We start from the raw sequence: 23,954 nt of genomic DNA, 5'->3' as shown, positions 1-23,954 counted from the left end.
CTTTTGAAAATTAAGGTTTCCTGTTCCGACTTTCGTCACGGAACTAACGGAATATTTGTGCTCGGATTGTTTTTTTTTCATCAGATAAGTTTCGACTTTTTAACCAGCCATTTTTGACAAATTTTCTTAAATTCCTTCGAAAGTTATTTTTGTCTTGAGCTTAAATTTGAAAAAATATATATTTCACCTGTGATCATCTTTAGTACAGTTATGGGGGTTCAAAGGTTACCTTTTTGGCCAATTTGGGACAATTACCGCGCGATATATTTCGCGTTATTAACGCGCAAGCGGAGATTTAATCAGTCTTAGATTCTTCCAAATTGGTTAAAGGAAGCTTATTTGCCATAAGTATTTCGTTACAAGGAGCAAAGTCTATGATTTTGTAGTTTCTAGGGTGTGTGGGCGAATGATTTTCACAAAAAAAAACTTAAATTAAAAAAAAGTTACGATTTATTTTATTACAAATAGTTTTTCCATGTTATTACTGCTCCATAAACCTTACAAGGTAGCTGGAACATTCAGGGTTTCATCCTGATACGAGCAGTTTTGTTCACTTATAAATCATTTTGTACAACATAATAAAAAGTGTAGGTTGCGAATGTCCTGCGATGCACACCTTTCGTAACTTTTTGACTCAGAGGGTCGAGATTTTCCTTGACAAAGCTTCAGAAGAACAAAAATCAAATCTATCAACAATAACTGGAGAAATCAAAGAGAAAAACTACAATAATGAATTCATTCGTGACTTTCCTTACCAAGTTTTGGGCGAACAAATTCCTCAGTTGGTATGAAATTTTTTGTTGCACTTGATTGGTTTGAGATTTTCTTCGGCTAACCGGGCATACATATAACATGATGACACAGTTAGAGTAACAACTTTTCTTTCAGAAAAAAGAAAAAAACAACTGGTCTGGAACAATATTTAAGTATTTGAAGAAGTAAAAACGATCAAAGAGATTATAGTATGAAAAATACTACAGCGAAAAGAAAATGAAGTTTCATTGAAGAACAAAGAAAGGCAACCAAATTTCTTGTAAAAAAAATGAGATCACACAAAACTTCCTATATGTTTAAATCACAGCTCGAAAAAGTAGCACAAATTGATTTTAAGCGCTATCAGAAACCTTGCTGAATAAAAACTCACCAAACAATAATTTTAGATTAGAAAGGTATCACGATTTAATTACATGCAGTAGAGAAAAGAAGGGAGGAAGAATAGAGTTTTTTGTCCAAACAGGATTTATTAAAACAGCTTCATCAGAAAAATCGAACTCGATCGATTTCAGTTTTTAATCGTTAAATCCAGATGAAAAAAAACTCTTAAAAAGAATAGGAATTTCGACGGTTTTGTGCAGGAGCCCAAAAGGCCAAATAGACATTTTTGAAAATTTAGCTAAGCATTTTCTAGCTCTAGAACTCGAAGTCAAAAGATACTTTTTTATTTGTAGAGATTTCCACACCAACTTTGATAATGACAGTTTTTTATGTGACCCAAAAAATGTTTGTTTTTTGTACCCCGGCGAGCTTACAATGACCCATGAAACCATAATGCCGTTACTTGAATTGGTTTAATCTTTGAAAACTAACAAATAACAGCATCAAGTTACAAATCTGAAACCAGTGACCTTATCACAATAGTTACTAGTTATGAAAAGAAATTATGAAAGAAACATATTTGTTGAGTACAGGAACCCAGTACCCAGTTTAGGTAAAACTGGAAAAGTATATATCAACTGGGCAAAAATTCAAACTCGCTTATTTGGCTGTGTTAAAAGAATTTCAGATGAACGAAAATGGCTCAAACATTTGAAGCTGAATCAAGGTAAACAAAAAGCGGATAAATCCATAAAAGAAAGGGACTGTAAACCATGAATAAACCGGGAAATCCAGAAAAAATGCAAAACAAAACAAATGGATCTTAAAACATTAACCAAATCAAAAAATTTGGCGAGCTAATAGAAAACAACGGCAACATGTACAATCCTTAATTGCATCACCAAAATGTGCGTTTTAAAAAAACAAACAAACAAACCAAGTGCAAAAACAATATTCGCAAACTGATGAAAATATTAGTAAACGAAACTCCAAATTAGTCATTTGAACAGACCAATAATTCTGTCAAACAGTAGAAGAGCCGACAAAAATCTCAAATCAATAAATCAATCAAGTGTTAAATTGGGACGTTCTAAAATTTTAAAAGTTAAATTTTTCAAAAACTTCAATTATTTAGCAACAGAAAATGTCATAGCAACTGAAGAAACTGTTCGCCCAAAAAATCAAATTCCAAAATTTGTCAAGAAACGTCATTGGCAAAGTCATTATCGTATTCTTTCTCTTTGATTTCTCCAGTTTTTTTTTTCAATATATTCGATTTTTCTTCTTCTGAAGCTTTTTTGTCGCCTAAGTCACGAAAAATCTCGACCATCTACGTCAAAAAGCCACAAGAGGTGTGGATAGCAGGACATTCACTATCTACACTTTTTTTTGCATATACAAGTAAATACATAAATGAACAGGACTCCTCGTTTCAGGGTGAAACCCTGATTGTTCCGGCTGATTTCAAGTTCTATGGAGCAGTAATAACATGAAAAAAAAAACTAATAAAATAAACAGAAATTTTTTTAATTTAAGGCTTTTTGTGAACATCATCACCCCCACACACTATATAAACTACAAAATGATAGAGTTTGCTCCTAGTAACAAATCAAATATGGCAAATAAACTTTATTCACCAACTTCGAACGATTTCTAAGGCAGATTAACGGGAAAGGTAACGCGCGTTAATTGTACCAAGTCCGCCAAAACTGGCAATCATTAAACCCCTATTATTTTACAAAAAATTAACACAGGTGAAATATTTTTTGAAATTTAAGCTCCGGACAGCAAAACCATTTTACATAACAAAAATGGTTAGTGAAAAATTCGAAATTTGTCTGAAGAAAAAAACACACCCCGAGCACAAGTATTCCGTTACTTTCGTTGCAAAATTCGGAACAAAAAAACAAACTCTTGGTAAAATAATTTGGCTTTTTTATTCATTCCTTAAATCCATGAGGGCTGTAATTGCATTTTTTTGACGCTGTTACTCAAACGGGCTATGAAAAAAGTGCCTAAAAATTTCATTTGAACAAGAATGAGCCGTCGAAATTGATTGCTCTAATTATCGCCCCAACTCACTGTTTCCAATTTTCAGCAATGTACTGAAAAAAATGTATTCAAAATCAATTGATTGTTTTCCTGTAAAACAACAAAATTATGTCAGTTATGCATAAAGCTTATCGAAAAAAAAACAAAAAAAATGTTTTCGTTCATTAGTCTGGTGGAAAAAAAACAAATAAATTTGCAAAAAAAAGCAGATTTAGAGTACCTTGATTGATTTTACAAAAAATTTTGACTCATTTCATATAAGTTGTTTTCACTAAAAAATTTCTTTATGGATATTGCGGACCAAGGTATAGTTTGTTTAAGTCATAATTAAATGAAACCAACACACACTCAACCAAATCTGACATTCGTATCATAAGAAGTGCCACCAGGTTCTGTCCTCGGTCCGGTGTTTTTGATAAAATCATTTTTAAACGGTGTTTTTGATAAAATCAAATTCTCGTAAAATATTTATTTGCTGATGATACTGTTATAACAGCAAACCTTAAACAAGAATTGCACTCAAGTAACGGTCTTAATTCAAATAGATTAGATGATTGATTTGCTCTAAAAATTGACAAAAACTAGCGGTATGACAAAAGTTGTGATTTTTGAAACTAACAAAAATAAAATTAGCATCGCCAACTTCGACGAAAAAAAATCGGATCTTACACTTTTGTTGGCTATGTTTTTGATTGCAACTTATTTTGAAAGAACACGCTGTACATATAAAGAAAAAGTTATTGCAAATCAAGAAAAAACGCTGCGGATCTGTATACATTGAGACAAGATTTAACCAGGAAAGAATCATTTGAAATTTACAACACCTATGATAGCTTTGTATTCGATAATATACGGAAGTATACGGACAATATACGGAACTACCAAAAACCTGTTAATGATGACTTGGAGAAAAACTAGCGCTTTTATGGAGACTATGCTTGAGTCTTAGAAACATTGACAGTGAGGCTTATTTGAGGCTTATTGTGAGCGAAAATTACTAACATTAAAAAAAAACAGTTTTAACTGAAACAGCTGATAAATTTTTAGCGAAAGTACTACAAAAGTTCTAGTCAAAAGTACTGGCGAAAATATATAGCATAAGTGCTAATCTCGTGTAACCCAATGGTTGTTTTTTACTTTTTTTAAATGTCTACAATGCTTGCACCATTTTCTAGCATGTCTTCGCTTATTATATGGCTCGATGAATTATTGCTCTCTTTAAGGGAATTAGAAACAAGTCACAAGACATAATAATCTCTTACAGTTAGTTTCATCTTATGAAAGCAAGTAAATACTATTGTTTTTTTGCTCAAATCAATCGGGAACTTACTAATCAAATAATTGGTTCAAAAAAATTCAAACATTAATTTGTTTTATAATACTTTTTTTACCTCTCGATCAAATATATGGTTCGCAAATTTAAGCTGCAGCTTCATTTCGTTGACTGTTGTATCAAACTATTTAACAAAACTGACGAAAAACAGAGTGAAATTGTGTTTTTTTTTCGTTGTTCCAACGCTTTAACTTGATATCACTTTTTGGCTATGCAACTGAAAAACTCAATTTAATTTTGAGTAAAAACTCAACAAAAAAAATATCAATTTAATCGTGTCATCACTTTCGCCATAATATAATTCGACGACTTATTCAAACAGGCTCAAGTCATAATGGAGGACATAGAATGGGTTTTAACTTCTAAAGTATCATTTACAAGAAGCAAACAAGTGCTCCGCTGCATTTTTTGGCCGAACTTGTTTTGAGCAATTGAACCACTGGTTGTCGCATAATTCTACAAGTTTCGCATAGTTAAAAAGTTTTAAAAAATTTTTATTTTTGTCGCCGCCTTTTTTCTCCGCTCCATTCTTCAAGACAAATGTTGCTAAGGGCAAAATCCATCTTGAAGCTGAGCTTCTGGTGAATTTTTTTATATAAAAAATTTCCGCTGATTTTTTTTTACTTATTTGTTCGTGCATAGCCGAAGCTGAGAGATGGGTATTCACAAGTACCAAATAGAAAAATCAGTCCCTTTTGTACCAAAATAAAAAATCAATCGCGTTAGTACCAAAAAGAATTCAGGTGGCAAAAGAGTACTAAACCGACTATTTTAAGCTCTTGGTTTAAGGTCGCCGGTGAGCGCGCTATACGCGCGTCGCTCTTTGTCGGCGATAACCGGATCTAATTTCCGTATATAGTCCTACCCTCTGCTGGCAAGCTCGCAACACGTTGGTGGAACTGCGGCGGTCACTATTCTGCTGTTTAGTTTTCTGCTATTTGAACAGGAGAAAACTAATTTTATGATTCGTCCTATCACAATTTGAGCAATCAGAAATCGAGTTGAATAATTTTGGTACAAATGGGACCGATTTTTTTTTGTATAAATGAACCGTGCTACAAATGGGATTTCACCAGCTGAGCTCGTGTTTTCCAACTGCCGCATCGTTTTAGGACTACTGTTTATTTTACATTACTCTTGTTTTTGTTGCTTGAATTATCAAAATGGGCCAAATTGTGATTTGACAAACGAAGAAAAAACAAGATCACAGTATTTCCGGGGAATGGAGAGACTGTTTCGGAAATTGCACGAGCTTTGAACCGTAAAACAAGAACTGCGAAGAAAGTCACCTAAAAGAGCCAAACGATTCGCAAACTAAGCAAACTAAAATGTGTTCAAGAGAGGTTTACGTAAGCAAATGATTAATTTTGAAGCGCCACTTGGCTACACATATGTACCAATCCCTATGAACCCCCCCCCCCGCAGACCGGGAGATACACTATGGCTTATAACGATAAGCGGGAAATAGTATATTGATGAGAGTTGGAAAGTTTTACTCTCTTTTTAATGTAATTTTAAACATCGCTGAATTATTGTTTATTAATTTCAAAAACAAATTTTGAACGGATGAGTATTTGTCTAGAAAATAGGACAGGTTGTATGATCGAATTTAGACTTTGTAAAGCTTTTTTACTTATTCCGCCCTTATTTAAAATAGCAAAATCTGGAAACCTGAAACGATATTGCTGCAGTATGAATGACTGAAATTAAAGGCTTTCCTAAACCTCAGTTAGAACAACTCATATAACTAGAATTAGTATATGATGCGGTGTTGAAATTTCGGGCGGCGTAAAAAATTTCGTCATGTAGTTCTTTTTTATGGTAATTTTTGTTGTGTAGTTGGTTCAAAGACGGACAGGAGATTCAGGTCACAAGCCCGGAGAACAAGCACATCGCTATAGCTGGGGGTCTGCTGTCGATCAACACCCCCACGGAGGAGGACGCCGGTGCTTACTACTGTTCTGCAACCAACATCGCCGGAACCAGCATCAGCAGGACCAGAAATCTATACACAGCACGTGAGTCCAGAAAATTATTGGGATTTTTGAAAACTTGGAAAACCCCAAAAATAGATTTTTAAGCAAATCATTTTTTTGTTTGTGATTGGATTTGTTTACTATTTGCACAGCAAACGGCCACTCCTAGTCTGGTGTGTCTTGGTTATAAGGTTGAAAGAAGTAACAGCACACACGCATCAAACCTATCCATACAGAAATCGAGCACTAGTAATTAGAAGTCCTCAATGAATAAATAGAAATCATAATCCTCGTCAATAGGCTTTCACTCAGTAATGTTCTCGAGACTTCGAACACCAAGCTGTTTTCTGTTTTAGACGTCGATGAGTTCACAGGAGGCGCAAGAATCGAAGTCGTGTCCTCAAATGGAGTAGCAGTGATTGCTTGTAACAGACCCGAATTCTTCAAAAGTAAGAATGAATTGGTTTAGATTGGACATATTACGAAACCGTTTGAATTGTTCGTGGAAGCTATTTCAAACCAAGTTGGAACAAAAAGGCCCTCTAAATAGCCAGAGATGTCTGAAAACAGACCAAAAGGTTTCATGGCGATCTTCCAAGCTATTAATTTGACGAGCTCTTAATTATTAATTTGACGAGCAATTAATTATTTCTGATAATCCTAATTTTCTGGAAAGTATCAGAAAACTTTCCTCCCAGCAAGCTGATAGATTCAACCATAACTTTTTAGACTGCTATTTTCTGGAAAACGAAGATCTCTTAAGAAATATTTTCTTTTTTATTTTTGTAAGATCCAAATTTTTTTCTAATTTTTTATTGGTAAATGTTCCTTTTTGCGTTTTAGGCGAAATCCACGTAATAATGAATTCTAAAGAATCAAATAATTCTAAGTTCAAACATTGTATCAAATACAGAGCATCAAAAAGATACAACTTAAATTTCACGCACCACCTTTGAATGACCTCTAGGTCCAATGGTGCTCTCCCAGGCAGTAAAATTGTTGGCGGGGTTTGTAAATTCATTTAGTTAACTTCCCAAAATAGAACTACCCGTAAAAAAAAATTTTAAATATTTTTAGATCTGGATTTCTTTTGGACACGACAACGCCTTCTTCCGAACGGAACTCTGCTTGACGAGCAGGAATTTATCGAGGAAAACGACCGCTTCATTATTGACGAGAATAACGGCAACCTCTATATGATTAAGCCGAACCCGAGCGACTTGAACCGAGTATACAAGTGTGTCGTGCGGAACGAGAAAGAGTATGAGCAGGAGACAGGGAGCTACGACTTCGTCTACGGACCGCCGGTGACAATCCGGAGGAGCCGGGATCTGCCGACGATGAACGATCTCTCGTTCAAGTTCCCGACCAACGAGAATTTGGAGTATAGTATTCGAGCATCGAGAAACATCACTATGTGTTGTATTGCAGATGGAGGGTAAGAGCCGTAAACAGTAGTAAAACTTTTATCTCTAGTTTTCAAACATTATTAAAACAAGTTGATTAGATTGAGCTTATTTAAAGGTTAATAAACTAAGCAAGCGTTCAGATCTCAACTAACCTTTAGTTAAGCAATACAACTAGGAGGAGAATGAACTGGTTTTTCTACTAGATCATTTTTTTAGTAACAGTTTTGTCATTTGGTTTTAAATCAATTTTTGGTTTAAATATCAAGCTGCGTGGTATATAAAATCATGCGGACAGTTCAATCTGGCATTAAGTGATCTGGCAGTTTGGCGCATCGATGACGCGCTAGCGCGCTCGCACAAGTATAGCTCAATGCAATTTTAAACTTGCTGGATTACCTATCCATACAAAAACCAAAACAGCCGGTTGCTGTGCAAGTAGCACAGAATGTTCAGACCATATTCATAAAAACTACAAATAAAGTTATTCAAATTGTTAAGTTCTTTAAATTAGTGTAGTTTTTGTACGTGGTGTGATAAGAAAAATATACACAGGCAAAAATAGTAATTTAGGCATGATCGACAACAGTTGTCTTAAAAAAAGAATAACAAACAAAAAAAAAGAAAAAAAAATCGATTTTTTTTTCTATTTTTACCAATATTTTTTAATCCAAATATTATTCCTAGTATTTTTTCCAAAAACTTTTTTTGCCAGGTAAGTATGAATATAGCCTTCAAAACTAACTTCCGTTAGGAAAAATTAAAATTTCTTAACCCAAATGAGCAATCTAACAAGTTATCGTCACTTAATTCGGTCAAACGAAAAATCTAAAATTTCAAACCGATTTTTTCTCGAGACTGCGATTTTTTTGGGGAGTTTTTTGATGTCGTTGGAATCACGACTGAAAGGGTTTTGATATGCTATATCGCTCAACCCAGTCTGATGATTATTTGTGGCAGGGGCGGATTTAGGGGGGGAGCGGGGGGGGGGGGGGCGGACGCCCCCCCCCCCCTCGAAAAAATCCTAGATCCGCCCCTGATTTGTGGCACCTGATTTTGCGTGGAAAATAAGAAAAAACAGAACACACCCGAATACAAAGTTCCTTCCCATTATCAAGGGTCGGAATAAAAATGTTTATGATTTTGGCCAGTTGGTCAGATTGAAATCATTCTATAGAGCAGCATCGAAACAAATAACTTCAACTATTTAACTTAACAGGAAGCAACAAACATGCAAAAATTATCATTAGTTTGCTGTTGAAACTTAGCAAAGTTAATGCTACTGCTTAAGAACTGCTTGCAACTTTTGGGTATTTTTCGGGTCTGGGTAATGTTGCCTCGCCCTCAATCAACGGGCACGAATCAAGATGGGCCTCGTACAACGGACCATTCGACTTAGAGACGGGGACGTATCCTTTTCACCATTGCTCATTGTTTCCGTTTTTTGTTCAGCTACGACCTGCTGACGTACACTTGGACAGTTCCAAATGCGGAGACAGGCAACTACTTTTACCGGTTCCAGGGTGCCAAGTTGGAAATCATAGGAGCCACTCTGGACAACAACGGGGAGTACGAGTGCTCTGTGAGGAACAGGGAGAGAGAGACCTCTATCAAGATGAACTTATACGTCTATGGTAAATAGACTAGCGCCCCAGTTTACATCCCCTCCCCCAAAGCAGTTTGGAGTGGGGGATGTTTGTTAACTTGGGTCTAAGTTGGAATTGGTTGTCAAAAAGAATCGGACATTTCATGCGCAGCGCTTAGCCTTTTAGTTTAAATTGGGGCCTAGGAAATTAGACGATGAGCAAATTAGACGGATACTACAAAAACGAATTTAGACGGAATATATTTTTTACAGATCTGGCATTTTAGACGAAAAAGCTATGAAAAGGAAAGGGCCAACAAAATTTTTTCTTAAGAGTCAAGTTTCACAAATACAAAAAGAACATAAAATGTCAATATCTATCAAAACAATTAGTTTAAATGAACATAAAATGTCAAATCTGAATATTACAGGAGAGTTTTGAATTGAATAAATTATGCATGATTGACTTGTAAAGTTTTTGGCCACCGAAATTGAACTGTTGTCTACAAACCATTTTATTTTTCTAACACAATTTGGGTGCAAACAAAGTTATTTTCTCACAATTGCAGTTTTGCAAAACCGTCTAATTTCCTTTTAAGTACTTCCGTCTAATTTGCTTATCGTCTAATTTCTCAACCCCCTTTCAAATTATAAGCTGGGGTGGAAGATTTTATAAAGGTAAAACTTAAAGTGGAAGACTTAAAGTGGAAGATCAAAGTTTTTCTGCCTCGTTTCGGTACTGAGGTAGATCGGTTTCGGGTAGCTGGCCGATTGACAACATTTCAATTCATACGTAAATTAAACTTAATTATCGGAAATTACAAGTCAACAAAGAATAACGAACTGCCATAAATTTCGGTATTTAAAAGCAGAATTCAATGTCATAAAATACGCAAAATGAAAACATTAAAAAGTCAACTTTAAAATGGCGCCGTAACTGTTTGTGAACTTTGTTTCAATCTTTCAGTTTTCGTCTTTTTTGACACACTGTCTTTTCTTCGCTCACCAGAAAACTCATTAGTTACGACCTTGTTTTTTTCTTGCTAAGAATTCTAGCGAGAACACAAAGGCCTTCCTGGGGGGTTCGATGTATACAAACCATTGCGAGGTATAAAAAACATTGCTGATAGAGACCTGGGCGGATTTAGGGTGGCTGGTCTGAGCTCAACTCTTTCACCGACAAAGAGACCATCTTCAGTTATATTTTATGACACTCAGTTTTGCTCGATTTTGAGGTTGAAGCGCGCTCTGAAAGAACGCAGTTTTTGTAATAAGCTTTTCTAACAAGCGGCCAAAAACAGGGCTTGATAAATAAATTAATTAAATTAAGAAGGATGAGGAAAAGTTTGTTTTTCATGCCGTAGAAGGAAAATTAAATCGATTGAGTTTGTGTTTAGAGCGACCTAGGATCACGAAGCCACTGCAGAACCTGGAAGCGAGAGCGGGAGAGCAACACACATTAAGTTGTGAGGCGAGTATCACATTTTTGTATACACACTCAGGGGTGGATGTAGGTTTTTATCGAATGAGGATGGGGCTGGACGATTTTCAAAACATCAAAAAAGTTTTTGTTGACCGATTTTTTTTCGATTTATGTGGAACTTAACTGTTTTTTTTTTCAGACTTTTTGGATAAAAAATTTGATTTTTCTATTAATAAAACTAGTTTTAGATGTTTAATTTAGCGCTTTTTTGGCGAAAAAATGTGTTTGGTAAAATGTGGTTTTTCACTTCAATGTGTTTTTTCACTTGTTTGGCAAAATGTGTTTTTTCACTTTTTTGTTTATTTATTTTTAAAAAAATTGTAGTCGTTTGTGTTTAATTAATTAAATTTCTACGCGTTCGTATTTTTCTATCATCACACGACGTACAAGAAAAAACACTAATTTGAAGAAAAAAGAAAACGTTTTTTTTTTCTGAGAATTGGGTCGGAACATTATGTGCTACTTGCACAGCAACCGGCCATCCTTGCGTTCATGACTAAAAAATGTCATAACAGAAGGTTAATCTTTTTTTTTCCTTGTTATTTTAGGCAAGCGCAGAGCCAGCGCCCACGTACCAGTGGTACTTCAACGGACAGCCCATCAGACAGGGGTCGGGTCTGAGTCCGAACGGGAATGCACTCGAGTTCGAGATCCTGCGGGACGAACATTCGGGCATGTACCAATGTGAAGCGTTCAACGAACACGGCAACGCAATCACAACCGCTCAAGTCACTGTCGATGGTAAGTTACCATTTCAAGATGGAAGAAAGTGAAAATAGTTTTGTAGTTTGACCAAAAACAAGTTGGTAGGTTGTCGGTCAAATTACAAAACTTGTGGCACTTATTTCAAGAAATAGAAGGTGAAGGTAGTTTAATTACTAAAAACGAAATTGATCGAGGAATTAGGTATATGTTGCTGAAAACCTTGACCTGCATGCAGGGGCGGTTTTATGGCGGGGACGCCCTCTCTCAGGGATTCGACCCCCTGCCGACCCAAAGGGTCCCACCTTTGGTCTAATTTGAGATATCAATTTTGGTGAGGGACCTAAAATTTTTCTAAAAGCGCCTTCGGTGCTAATATATACTAATTTCGCGCGCCAAAAAAAAACGCAATTATTTGGTCGAAATTTTCCAAAAAGTGCCTAAAAACGCCCGAAGTTCAAAATTGGAGGAAAGTGGAAAAGAACCAATATTTCGTTTGCTCGCCCTGTCCCTCGTGAATACACAGTGTTAACTTAAAACCCTGTCTGGTGATGCCTCTTTAGACGTGGAGCCTATCTTTGTGTCTCAATTTGGGTGGCGAGTGGACGGAAGTCTGGTGTTCGAGGAGGGATATGATGGAAGGATTGAGTGCAGACCCTTTGCAATTCCCAGGCCCATTTTCAGCTGGAGCTTCGAGGCCAACCCTATCCAGAACAACACCAAGTACCAGATGTGGCTGAATGGTACTCTCTATATCAAACAGGTGGGTGCATGTGTGCAGGGGGAGGGGGGCTGGAATTGCCATGTTATAAGGCCCAGAACAGAACGGATATTTTTTTGAACATTGGCTCATTGAACTCGAATCTGATTCAATCGAAGTGATTACCGTGGAAGAAAATCTTAAAATTTAACTTCAAACATGAGTGCACTTAATTTTGAGCCGAAAGCAGAAAATGCCCCCCCCCCCCCCAAAAAAAAACCCTAAAAAAGGCCCCCTATTGCCATACAGCGCTCATTTTAAAGGCTTGCGTGTCGCGGGGTTAGATGATTTCAAGAGAGTTGTCGTTGATTTGATTATGTATACCCGTGTCAGGACATTTGTGTCCCAGGCATTTATGTAGCGGCAAAAAAATCATGAGTTGATGAATTCGTAGACGGTGAAAAATTGACTATAGGTGACAGGGGAGGATAATGGAGACTATAAGTGTCTGGCACAAGGAGGGGGCAACAGTGAGGCCATGAACTTCGAAGTGTCCGTCATCCGTGAGTCCTACTTTTTCATCATCATCATCATCTCCAGTCCACGTTTTCATTATTGGTTATTTATCCAATAGAACAGACTTGCAGTTATTTCATAGTTTGAAAAAAAAATGATTTATGGAAGGTTATAACTTATAACTGTTATAACTTTTTTAATTTGTAACATCTGGGCTTAACAGGAAACCGATGATATTTTACCCATTTTCAACGAGCAACTTAGAGTTGTTTTACTTAAGATCATGGAATTCGTCTCGCAATTTTTTGGGAAAAAACTGTATTTGACTGCGAGTAATTATGAGTGAAAACTGATGCAATACACAACACAGTTGATAGAAACGAAAATTTGAAAAGATTCTCCTGACTTCTGGCAGTTGAAAGTGTATTTCACATTCAAACTTGTTCTTCCTCGAAGAGTGGAAGGGAATTTTGAAAAGATTCTCCTGACTTCTGGCAGTTGAAAGTGTATTTCACATTCAAACTTGTTCTTCCTCGAAGAGTGGAAGGGAAAATTGAAACGATTCTCCTGACTTCTGGCAGTTGAAAGTGTATTTCACATTCAAACTTGTTCTTCCTCGAAGAGTGGAAGGGAAATTTGAAAAGATTCTCCTGACTTCTGGCAGTTGAAAGTGTATTTCACATTCAAACTTGTTCTTCCTCGAAGAGTGGAAGGGAAATTTGAAAAGATTCTCCTGAATTCTGGCAGTTGAAAGTGTATTTCACATTCAAACTTGTTCTTCCTCGAAGAGTGGAAGGGAAATTTGAAAAGATTCTCCAGACTTCTGGCAGTTGAAAGTGTATTTCACATTCAAACTTGTTCTTCCTCGAAGAGTGGAAGGGAAATTTGAAAAGATTCTCCTGACTTCTGGCAGTTGAAAGTGTATTTCACATTCAAACTTGTTCTTCCTCGAAGAGTGGAAGGGAAATTTGAAAAGATTCTCCTGACTTCTGGCAGTTGAAAGTGTATTTCACATTCAAACTTGTTCTTCCTCGAAGAGTGGAAGAGAAATTTGAAAAGATTCTCCTGACTCCCGGCAGTTGAAAGTGTATTTCACATTCAAACTTGTTCTTCCTCGAAGAGTGGAAGGGAAATTTGAAAAGATTCTCCTGACTTCTGGCAGTTGAAATTGTATTTCACATTCAAACTTGTTCTTCCTCGAAGAGTGGAAGGGAAATTTGAAAAGATTCTCCTGACTTATGGCAGTTGAAAGTGTATTTCACATTCAAACTTGTTCTTCCTCGAAGAGTGGAAGGGAATTTTGAAAAGATTCTCCTGACTTTTGGCAGTTGAAAGTGTATTTCACATTCAAACTTGTTCTTCCTCGAAGAGTGGAAGGGAAATTTGAAAAGATTCTCCTGACTTCTGGCAGTTGAAAGTGTATTTCACATTCAAACTTGTTCTTCCTCGAAGAGTGGAAGGGAAATTTGAAAAGATTCTCCGACTTCTGGCAGTTGAAAGTGTATTTCACATTAAAACTTGTTCTTCCTCGAAGAGTGGAAGGGAATTTTGAAAAAATTCTCCTGACCTCTGGCAGTTGAAAAGGTATTTCACATTCAAACTTGTTCTTCCTCGAAGAGCGGAAGGGAAATTTGAAAAGATTCTCCTGACTTCTGGCAGTTGAAAGTGTATTTCACATTCAAACTTGTTCTTCCTCGAAGAGTGGAAGGGAATTTTGAAAAGATTCTCCTGACTTCTGGCAGTTGAAAGTGTATTTCACATTCAAACTTGTTCTTCCTCGAAGAGTGGAAGGGAAATTTGAAAAAATTCTCCTGACTTCTGGCAGTTGAAAGTGTATTTCACATTCAAACTTGTTCTTCCTCGAAGAGTGGAAGGGAAATTTAAAAAGATTCTCCTGACTTCTGGCAGTTGAAAGTGTATTTCACAATCAAACTTGTTCTTCCTCGAAGAGTGGAAGGGAATTTTGAAAATATTCTCCTGACTTCTGGGAGTTGAAAGTGTATTTCACATTCAAACTTGTTGTTCCTCGAAGAGTGGAAGGGAAATTTGAAAAGATTCTCCTGACTTCTGGCAGTTGAAATTGTATTTCACATTCAAACTTGTTCTTCCTCGAAGAGTGGAAGGGAATTTTGAAAAGATTCTCCTGACTTCTGGCAGTTGAAAGTGTATTTCACATTCAAACTTGTTCTTCCTCGAAGAGTGGAAGGGACATTTGAAAAGATTCTCCTGACTTCTGGCAGTTGAAAGTGTATTTCACATTCAAACTTGTTCTTCCTCGAAGAGTGGAAGGGAAAGTTAAAAAGATTCTCCTTACTTCTGGCAGTTGAAAGTGTATTTCACATTCAAACTTGTTCTTCCTCGAAGAGTGGAAGGGAATTTTGAAAAGATTCTCCTGACTTCTGGCAGTTGAAAGTGTATTTCACATTCAAACTTGTTCTTGCTCGAAGAGTGGAAGGGAAATTTGAAAAGATTCTCCTGACTTCTGGCAGTTGAAAGTGTATTTCACATTCAAACTTGTTCTTCCTCGAAGAGTGGAAGGGAATTTTGAAAAGATTCTCCTGACTTCTGGCAGTTGAAAGTGTATTTCACATTCAAACTTGTTCTTCCTCGAAGAGTGGAAGGGACATTTGAAAAGATTCTCCTGACTTCTGGCAGTTGAAAGTGTATTTCACATTCAAACTTGTTCTTCCTCGAAGAGTGGAAGGGAAATTTAAAAAGATTCTCCTGACTTCTGGCAGTTGAAAGTGTATTTCACATTCAAACTTGTTCTTCCTCGAAGAGTGGAAGGGAATTTTGAAAAGATTCTCCTGACTTCTGGCAGTTGAAAGTGTATTTCACATTCAAACTTGTTCTTGCTCGAAGAGTGGAAGGGAAATTTGAAAAGATTCTCCTGACTTCTGGCAGTTGAAAATGTATTTCACATTCAAACTTGTTCTTCCTCGAAGAGTGGAAGGGAATTTTGACAAGATTCTCCTGACTTCTGGCAGTTGAAAGTGTATTTCACATTCAAACTTGTTCTTCCTCGAAGAGTGGAAGGGGAATTTGAAAAAATTCTCCTGACTTCTGGCAGTTGAAAATGTATTTCACATTCAAACTTGTTCTTCCTCGAAGAGTGGAAGGGAATTTTGAAAAGATTCTCCTGACTTCTGGCAGTTGAAAGTGTATTTCACATTCAAACTTGTTCTTCCTCGAACAGTGGAAGGGAAATTTGAAAAGATTCTCCTGACTTCTGGCAGTTGAAAATGTATTTCACATTCAAACTTGTTCTTCCTCGAAGAGTGGAAGGGAATTTTGACAAGATTCTCCTGACTTCTGGCAGTTGAAAGTGTATTTCACATTCAAACTTGTTCTTCCTCGAAGAGTGGAAGGGGAATTTGAAAAAATTCTCCTGACTTCTGGCAGTTGAAAGTGTATTTCACATTCAAACTTGTTCTTCCTCGAAGAGTGGAAGGGAAATTTGAAAAGATTCTCCTGACTTCTGGCAGTTGAAAGTGTATTTCACATTCAAACTTGTTCTTCCTCGAAGAGTGGAAGGGAAATTTGAAAAGATTCTCCTGACTTCTGGCAGTTGAAAGTGTATTTCACATTCAAACTTGTTCTTCCTCGAAGAGTGGAAGGGAAATTTGAAAAGATTCTCCTGACTTCTGGCAGTTGAAAGTGTATTTCACATTCAAACTTGTTCTTCCTCGAAGAGTGGAAGGGACATTTGAAAAGATTCTCCTGACTTCTGGCAGTTGAAAGTGTATTTCACATTCAAACTTGTTCTTCCTCGAAGAGTGGAAGGGAAATTTAAAAAGATTCTCCTGACTTCTGGCAGTTGAAAGTGTATTTCACATTCAAACTTGTTCTTCCTCGAAGAGTGGAAGGGAATTTTGAAAAGATTCTCCTGACTTCTGGCAGTTGAAAGTGTATTTCACATTCAAACTTGTTCTTCCTCGAACAGTGGAAGGGGAATTTGAAAAAATTCTCCTGACTTCTGGCAGTTGAAAGTGTATTTCACATTCAAACTTGTTCTTCTTCGAAGAGTGGAAGGGAAATTTGAAAAGATTCTCCTGACTTCTGGCAGTTGAAAGTGTATTTCACATTCAAACTTGTTCTTCCTCGAAGAGTGGAAGGGAAATTTGAAAAGATTCTCCTGACTTCTGGCAGTTGAAAGTGTATTTCACATTCAAACTTGTTCTTCCTCGAAGAGTGGAAGGGAAATTTGAAAAGATTCTCCTGACTTCTGGCAGTTGAAAGTGTATTTCACATTCAAACTTGTTCTTCCTCGAAGAGTGGAAGGGACATTTGAAAAGATTCTCCTGACTTCTGGCAGTTGAAAGTGTATTTCACATTCAAACTTGTTCTTCCTCGAAGAGTGGAAGGGAAATTTAAAAAGATTCTCCTGACTTCTGGCAGTTGAAAGTGTATTTCACATTCAAACTTGTTCTTCCTCGAAGAGTGGAAGGGAATTTTGAAAAGATTCTCCTGACTTCTGGCAGTTGAAAGTGTATTTCACATTCAAACTTGTTCTTCCTCGAACAGTGGAAGGGGAATTTGAAAAAATTCTCCTGACTTCTGGCAGTTGAAATTGTATTTCACATTCAAACTTGTTCTTCTTCGAAGAGTGGAAGGGAAATTTGAAAAGATTCTCCTGACTTCTGGCAGTTGAAAGTGTATTTCACATTCAAACTTGTTCTTCCTCGAAGAGTGGAAGGGAAATTTGAAAAGATTCTCCTGACTTCTGGCAGTTGAAAGTGTATTTCACATTCAAACTTGTTCTTCCTCGAAGAGTGGAAGGGAAATTTGAAAAGATTCTCCTGACTTCTGGCAGTTGAAAGTGTATTTCACATTCAAACTTGTTCTTCCTCGAAGAGTGGAAGGGACATTTGAAAAGATTCTCCTGACTTCTGGCAGTTGAAAGTGTATTTCACATTCAAACTTGTTCTTCCTCGAAGAGTGGAAGGGAAATTTAAAAAGATTCTCCTGACTTCTGGCAGTTGAAAGTGTATTTCACATTCAAACTTGTTCTTCCTCGAAGAGTGGAAGGGAATTTTGAAAAGATTCTCCTGACTTCTGGCAGTTGAAAGTGTATTTCACATTCAAACTTGTTCTTCCTCGAACAGTGGAAGGGAAATTTGAAAAGATTCTCCTGACTTCTGGCAGTTGAAAGTGTATTTCACATTCAAACTTGTTCTTCCTCGAAGAGTGGAAGGGAAATTTGAAAAGATTCTCCTGACTTCTGGCAGTTGAAAGTGTATTTCACATTCAAACTTGTTCTTCCTCGAAGAGTGGAAGGGAAATTTGAAAAGATTCTCCTGACTTCTGGCAGTTGAAAGTGTATTTCACATTCAAACTTGTTCTTCCTCGAAGAGTGGAAGGGAAATTTGAAAAGATTCTCCTGACTTCTGGCAGTTGAAAGTGTATTTCACATTCAAACTTGTTCTTCCTCGAAGAGTGGAAGGGACATTTGAAAAGATTCTCCTGACTTCTGGCAGTTGAAAGTGTATTTCACATTCAAACTTGTTCTTCCTCGAAGAGTGGAAGGGAAATTTGAAAAGATTCTCCTGACTTCTGGCAGTTGAAAGTGTATTTCACATTCAAACTTGTTCTTCCTCGAAGAGTGGAAGGGACATTTGAAAAGATTCTCCTGACTTCTGGCAGTTGAAAGTGTATTTCACATTCAAACTTGTTCTTCCTCGAAGAGTGGAAGGGAAATTTAAAAAGATTCTCCTGACTTCTGGCAGTTGAAAGTGTATTTCACATTCAAACTTGTTCTTCCTCGAAGAGTGGAAGGGACATTTGAAAAGATTCTCCTGACTTCTGGCAGTTGAAAGTGTATTTCACATTCAAACTTGTTCTTCCTCGAAGAGTGGAAGGGAAATTTAAAAAGGTTCTCCTGACTTCTGGCAGTTGAAAAAAGTATTTCACATTCAAACTTGTTCTTCCTCGAAGAGTGGAAGGGAATTTTGACAAGATTCTCCTGACTTCTGGCAGTTTAAAGTGTATTTCACATTCAAACTTGTTCTTCCTCGAAGAGTGGAAGGGAAATTTGAAAAGATTCTCCTGACTTCTGGCAGTTGAAAATGTATTTCACATTCAAACTTGTTCTTCCTCGAAGAGTGGAAGGGAATTTTGACAAGATTCTCCTGACTTCTGGCAGTTGAAAGTGTATTTCACATTCAAACTTGTTCTTCCTCGAAGAGTGGAAGGGGAATTTGAAAAAATTCTCCTGACTTCTGGCAGTTGAAAGTGTATTTCACATTCAAACTTGTTCTTCCTCGAAGAGTGGAAGGGAAATTTGAAAAGATTCTCCTGACTTCTGGCAGTTGAAAGTGTATTTCACATTCAAACTTGTTCTTCCTCGAAGAGTGGAAGGGAAATTTGAAAAGATTCTCCTGACTTCTGGCAGTTGAAAGTGTATTTCACATTCAAACTTGTTCTTCCTCGAAGAGTGGAAGGGAAATTTGAAAAGATTCTCCTGACTTCTGGCAGTTGAAAGTGTATTTCACATTCAAACTTGTTCTTCCTCGAAGAGTGGAAGGGACATTTGAAAAGATTCTCCTGACTTCTGGCAGTTGAAAGTGTATTTCACATTCAAACTTGTTCTTCCTCGAAGAGTGGAAGGGAAATTTAAAAAGATTCTCCTGACTTCTGGCAGTTGAAAGTGTATTTCACATTCAAACTTGTTCTTCCTCGAAGAGTGGAAGGGAATTTTGAAAAGATTCTCCTGACTTCTGGCAGTTGAAAGTGTATTTCACATTCAAACTTGTTCTTCCTAGAACAGTGGAAGGGGAATTTGAAAAAATTCTCCTGACTTCTGGCAGTTGAAAGTGTATTTCACATTCAAACTTGTTCTTCCTCGAAGAGTGGAAGGGAAATTTGAAAAGATTCTCCTGACTTCTGGCAGTTGAAAGTGTATTTCACATTCAAACTTGTTCTTCCTCGAAGAGTGGAAGGGACATTTGAAAAGATTCTCCTGACTTCTGGCAGTTGAAAGTGTATTTCACATTCAAACTTGTTCTTCCTCGAAGAGTGGAAGGGAAATTTAAAAAGATTCTCCTGACTTCTGGCAGTTGAAAGTGTATTTCACATTCAAACTTGTTCTTCCTCGAAGAGTGGAAGGGACATTTGAAAAGATTCTCCTGACTTCTGGCAGTTGAAAGTGTATTTCACATTCAAACTTGTTCTTCCTCGAAGAGTGGAAGGGAAATTTAAAAAGGTTCTCCTGACTTCTGGCAGTTGAAAGTGTATTTCACATTCAAACTTGTTCTTCCTCGAAGAGTGGAAGGGAATTTTGACAAGATTCTCCTGACTTCTTGCAGTTTAAAGTGTATTTCACATTCAAACTTGTTCTTCCTCGAAGAGTGGAAGGGGAATTTGAAAAAATTCTCCTGACTTCTGGCAGTTGAAAATGTATTTCACATTCAAACTTGTTCTTCCTCGAAGAGTGGAAGGGAATTTTGAAAAGATTCTCCTGACTTCTGGCAGTTGAAAGTGTATTTCACATTCAAACTTGTTCTTCCTCGAACAGTGGAAGGGAAATTTGAAAAGATTCTCCTGACTTCTGGCAGTTGAAAATGTATTTCACATTCAAACTTGTTCTTCCTCGAAGAGTGGAAGGGAATTTTGACAAGATTCTCCTGACTTCTGGCAGTTGAAAGTGTATTTCACATTCAAACTTGTTCTTCCTCGAAGAGTGGAAGGGGAATTTGAAAAAATTCTCCTGACTTCTGGCAGTTGAAAGTGTATTTCACATTCAAACTTGTTCTTCCTCGAAGAGTGGAAGGGAAATTTGAAAAGATTCTCCTGACTTCTGGCAGTTGAAAGTGTATTTCACATTCAAACTTGTTCTTCCTCGAAGAGTGGAAGGGAAATTTGAAAAGATTCTCCTGACTTCTGGCAGTTGAAAGTGTATTTCACATTCAAACTTGTTATTCCTCGAAGAGTGGAAGGGAAATTTGAAAAGATTCTCCTGACTTCTGGCAGTTGAAAGTGTATTTCACATTCAAACTTGTTCTTCCTCGAAGAGTGGAAGGGACATTTGAAAAGATTCTCCTGACTTCTGGCAGTTGAAAGTGTATTTCACATTCAAACTTGTTCTTCCTCGAAGAGTGGAAGGGAAATTTAAAAAGATTCTCCTGACTTCTGGCAGTTGAAAGTGTATTTCACATTCAAACTTGTTCTTCCTCGAAGAGTGGAAGGGAATTTTGAAAAGATTCTCCTGACTTCTGGCAGTTGAAAGTGTATTTCACATTCAAACTTGTTCTTCCTAGAACAGTGGAAGGGGAATTTGAAAAAATTCTCCTGACTTCTGGCAGTTGAAAGTGTATTTCACATTCAAACTTGTTCTTCCTCGAAGAGTGGAAGGGAAATTTGAAAAGATTCTCCTGACTTCTGGCAGTTGAAAGTGTATTTCACATTCAAACTTGTTCTTCCTCGAAGAGTGGAAGGGAAATTTGAAAAGATTCTCCTGACTTCTGGCAGTTGAAAGTGTATTTCACATTCAAACTTGTTCTTGCTCGAAGAGTGGAAGGGAAATTTGAAAAGATTCTCCTGACTTCTGGCAGTTGAAAGTGTATTTCACATTCAAACTTGTTCTTCCTCGAAGAGTGGAAGGGAATTTTGAAAAGATTCTCCTGACTTCTGGCAGTTGAAAGTGTATTTCACATTCAAACTTGTTCTTCCTCGAAGAGTGGAAGGGAATTTTGAAAAGATTCTCCTGACTTCTGGCAGTTGAAAGTGTATTTCACATTCAAACTTGTTCTTCCTCGAAGAGTGGAAGGGACATTTGAAAAGATTCTCCTGACTTCTGGCAGTTGAAAGTGTATTTCACATTCAAACTTGTTCTTCCTCGAAGAGTGGAAGGGAAATTTGAAAAGATTCTCCTGACTTCTGGCAGTTGAAAGTGTATTTCACATTCAAACTTGTTCTTCCTCGAAGAGTGGAAGGGAAATTTGAAAAGATTCTCCTGACTTCTGGCAGTTGAAAGTGTATTTCACATTCAAACTTGTTCTTCCTCGAAGAGTGGAAGGGAAATTTGAAAAGATTCTCCTGACTTCTGGCAGTTGAAAGTGTATTTCACATTCAAACTTGTTCTTCCTCGAAGAGTGGAAGGGACATTTGAAAAGATTCTCCTGACTTCTGGCAGTTGAAAGTGTATTTCACATTCAAACTTGTTCTTTCTCGAAGAGTGGAAGGGAAATTTAAAAAGATTCTCCTGACTTCTGGCAGTTGAAAGTGTATTTCACATTCAAACTTGTTCTTCCTCGAAGAGTGGAAGGGAATTTTGAAAAGATTCTCCTGACTTCTGGCAGTTGAAAGTGTATTTCACATTCAAACTTGTTCTTCCTCGAACAGTGGAAGGGAAATTTGAAAAGATTCTCCTGACTTCTGGCAGTTGAAAATGTATTTCACATTCAAACTTGTTCTTCCTCGAAGAGTGGAAGGGAATTTTGACAAGATTCTCCTGACTTCTGGCAGTTGAAAGTGTATTTCACATTCAAACTTGTTCTTCCTCGAAGAGTGGAAGGGGAATTTGAAAAAATTCTCCTGACTTCTGGCAGTTGAAAATGTATTTCACATTCAAACTTGTTCTTCCTCGAAGAGTGGAAGGGAATTTTGAAAAGATTCTCCTGACTTCTGGCAGTTGAAAGTGTATTTCACATTCAAACTTGTTCTTCCTCGAACAGTGGAAGGGAAATTTGAAAAGATTCTCCTGACTTCTGGCAGTTGAAAATGTATTTCACATTCAAACTTGTTCTTCCTCGAAGAGTGGAAGGGAATTTTGACAAGATTCTCCTGACTTCTGGCAGTTGAAAGTGTATTTCACATTCAAACTTGTTCTTCCTCGAAGAGTGGAAGGGGAATTTGAAAAAATTCTCCTGACTTCTGGCAGTTGAAAATGTATTTCACATTCAAACTTGTTCTTCCTCAAAGATTGGAAGGGAAAGTTAAAAAGATTCTCCTTACTTCTGGCAGTTGAAAGTGTATTTCACATTCAAACTTGTTCTTCCTCGAAGAGTGGAAGGGAATTTTGAAAAGATTCTCCTGACTTCTGGCAGTTGAAAGTGTATTTCACATTCAAACTTGTTCTTCCTCGAAGAGTGGAAGGGGAATTTGAAAAAATTCTCCTGACTTCTGGCAGTTGAAAGTGTATTTCACATTCAAACTTGTTCTTCCTCGAAGAGTGGAAGGGAAAGTTAAAAAGATTCTCCTGACTTCTGGCAGTTGAAAGTGTATTTCACATTCAAACTTGTTCTTCCTCGAAGAGTGGAAGGGAAAGTTAAAAAGATTCTCCTTACTTCTGGCAGTTGAAAGTGTATTTCACATTCAAACTTGTTCTTCCTCGAAGAGTGCAAGGGAATTTTGAAAAGATTCTCCTGACTTCTGGCAGTTGAAAGTGTATTTCACATTCAAACTTGTTCTTCCTCGAAGAGTGGAAGGGACATTTGAAAAGATTCTCCTGACTTCTGGCAGTTGAAAGTGTATTTCACATTCAAACTTGTTCTTCCTCGAAGAGTGGAAGGGAAATTTAAAAAGATTCTCCTGACTTCTGGCAGTTGAAAGTGTATTTCACATTCAAACTTGTTCTTCCTCGAAGAGTGGAAGGGACATTTGAAAAGATTCTCCTGACTTCTGGCAGTTGAAAGTGTATTTCACATTCAAACTTGTTCTTCCTCGAAGAGTGGAAGGGAAATTTAAAAAGATTCTCCTGACTTCTGGCAGTTGAAAGTGTATTTCACATTCAAACTTGTTCTTCCTCGAAGAGTGGAAGGGACATTTGAAAAGATTCTCCTGACTTCTGGCAGTTGAAAGTGTATTTCACATTCAAACTTGTTCTTCCTCGAAGAGTGGAAGGGAAATTTGAAAAGATTCTCCTGACTTCTGGCAGTTGAAAGTGTATTTCACATTCAAACTTGTTCTTCCTCGAAGAGTGGAAGGGAAATTTGAAAAGATTCTCCTGACTTCTGGCAGTTGAAATTGTATTTCACATTCAAACTTGTTCTTCCTCGAAGAGTGGAAGGGAATTTTGAAAAGATTCTCCTGACTTCTGGCAGTTGAAAGTGTATTTCACATTCAAACTTGTTCTTCCTCGAAGAGTGGAAGGGACATTTGAAAAGATTC

General features: G+C 37.1%; 1 protein-coding gene across 1 annotated transcript in view; it reads left to right on the top strand.

Annotated features, from left to right (window-relative positions):
• The window catches only part of LOC134853935 (contactin-5-like), a 51,043-nt gene that overhangs the window by 3,270 nt on the left and 23,819 nt on the right, over positions 1–23,954 (top strand). The window contains exons 3-10 of the mRNA XM_063869923.1: positions 6,320–6,498; positions 6,813–6,905; positions 7,534–7,894; positions 9,315–9,496; positions 10,845–10,918; positions 11,479–11,671; positions 12,196–12,395; positions 12,808–12,895. Coding sequence (XP_063725993.1) covers positions 6,320–6,498; positions 6,813–6,905; positions 7,534–7,894; positions 9,315–9,496; positions 10,845–10,918; positions 11,479–11,671; positions 12,196–12,395; positions 12,808–12,895 — 1,370 coding nt within the window. The remainder of the gene's footprint in view (positions 1–6,319; positions 6,499–6,812; positions 6,906–7,533; positions 7,895–9,314; positions 9,497–10,844; positions 10,919–11,478; positions 11,672–12,195; positions 12,396–12,807; positions 12,896–23,954) is intronic.

The sequence above is a fragment of the Symsagittifera roscoffensis genome, chromosome 9, assembly GCF_963678635.1.
Source record: "Symsagittifera roscoffensis chromosome 9, txSymRosc1.1, whole genome shotgun sequence".
In the NCBI taxonomy this organism is placed as follows: Eukaryota; Metazoa; Xenacoelomorpha; order Acoela; family Convolutidae; genus Symsagittifera; species Symsagittifera roscoffensis.
The sequence above is the reverse complement of the archived record's forward strand: the minus strand, read 5'-3'. Positions and strand labels throughout refer to the sequence as shown.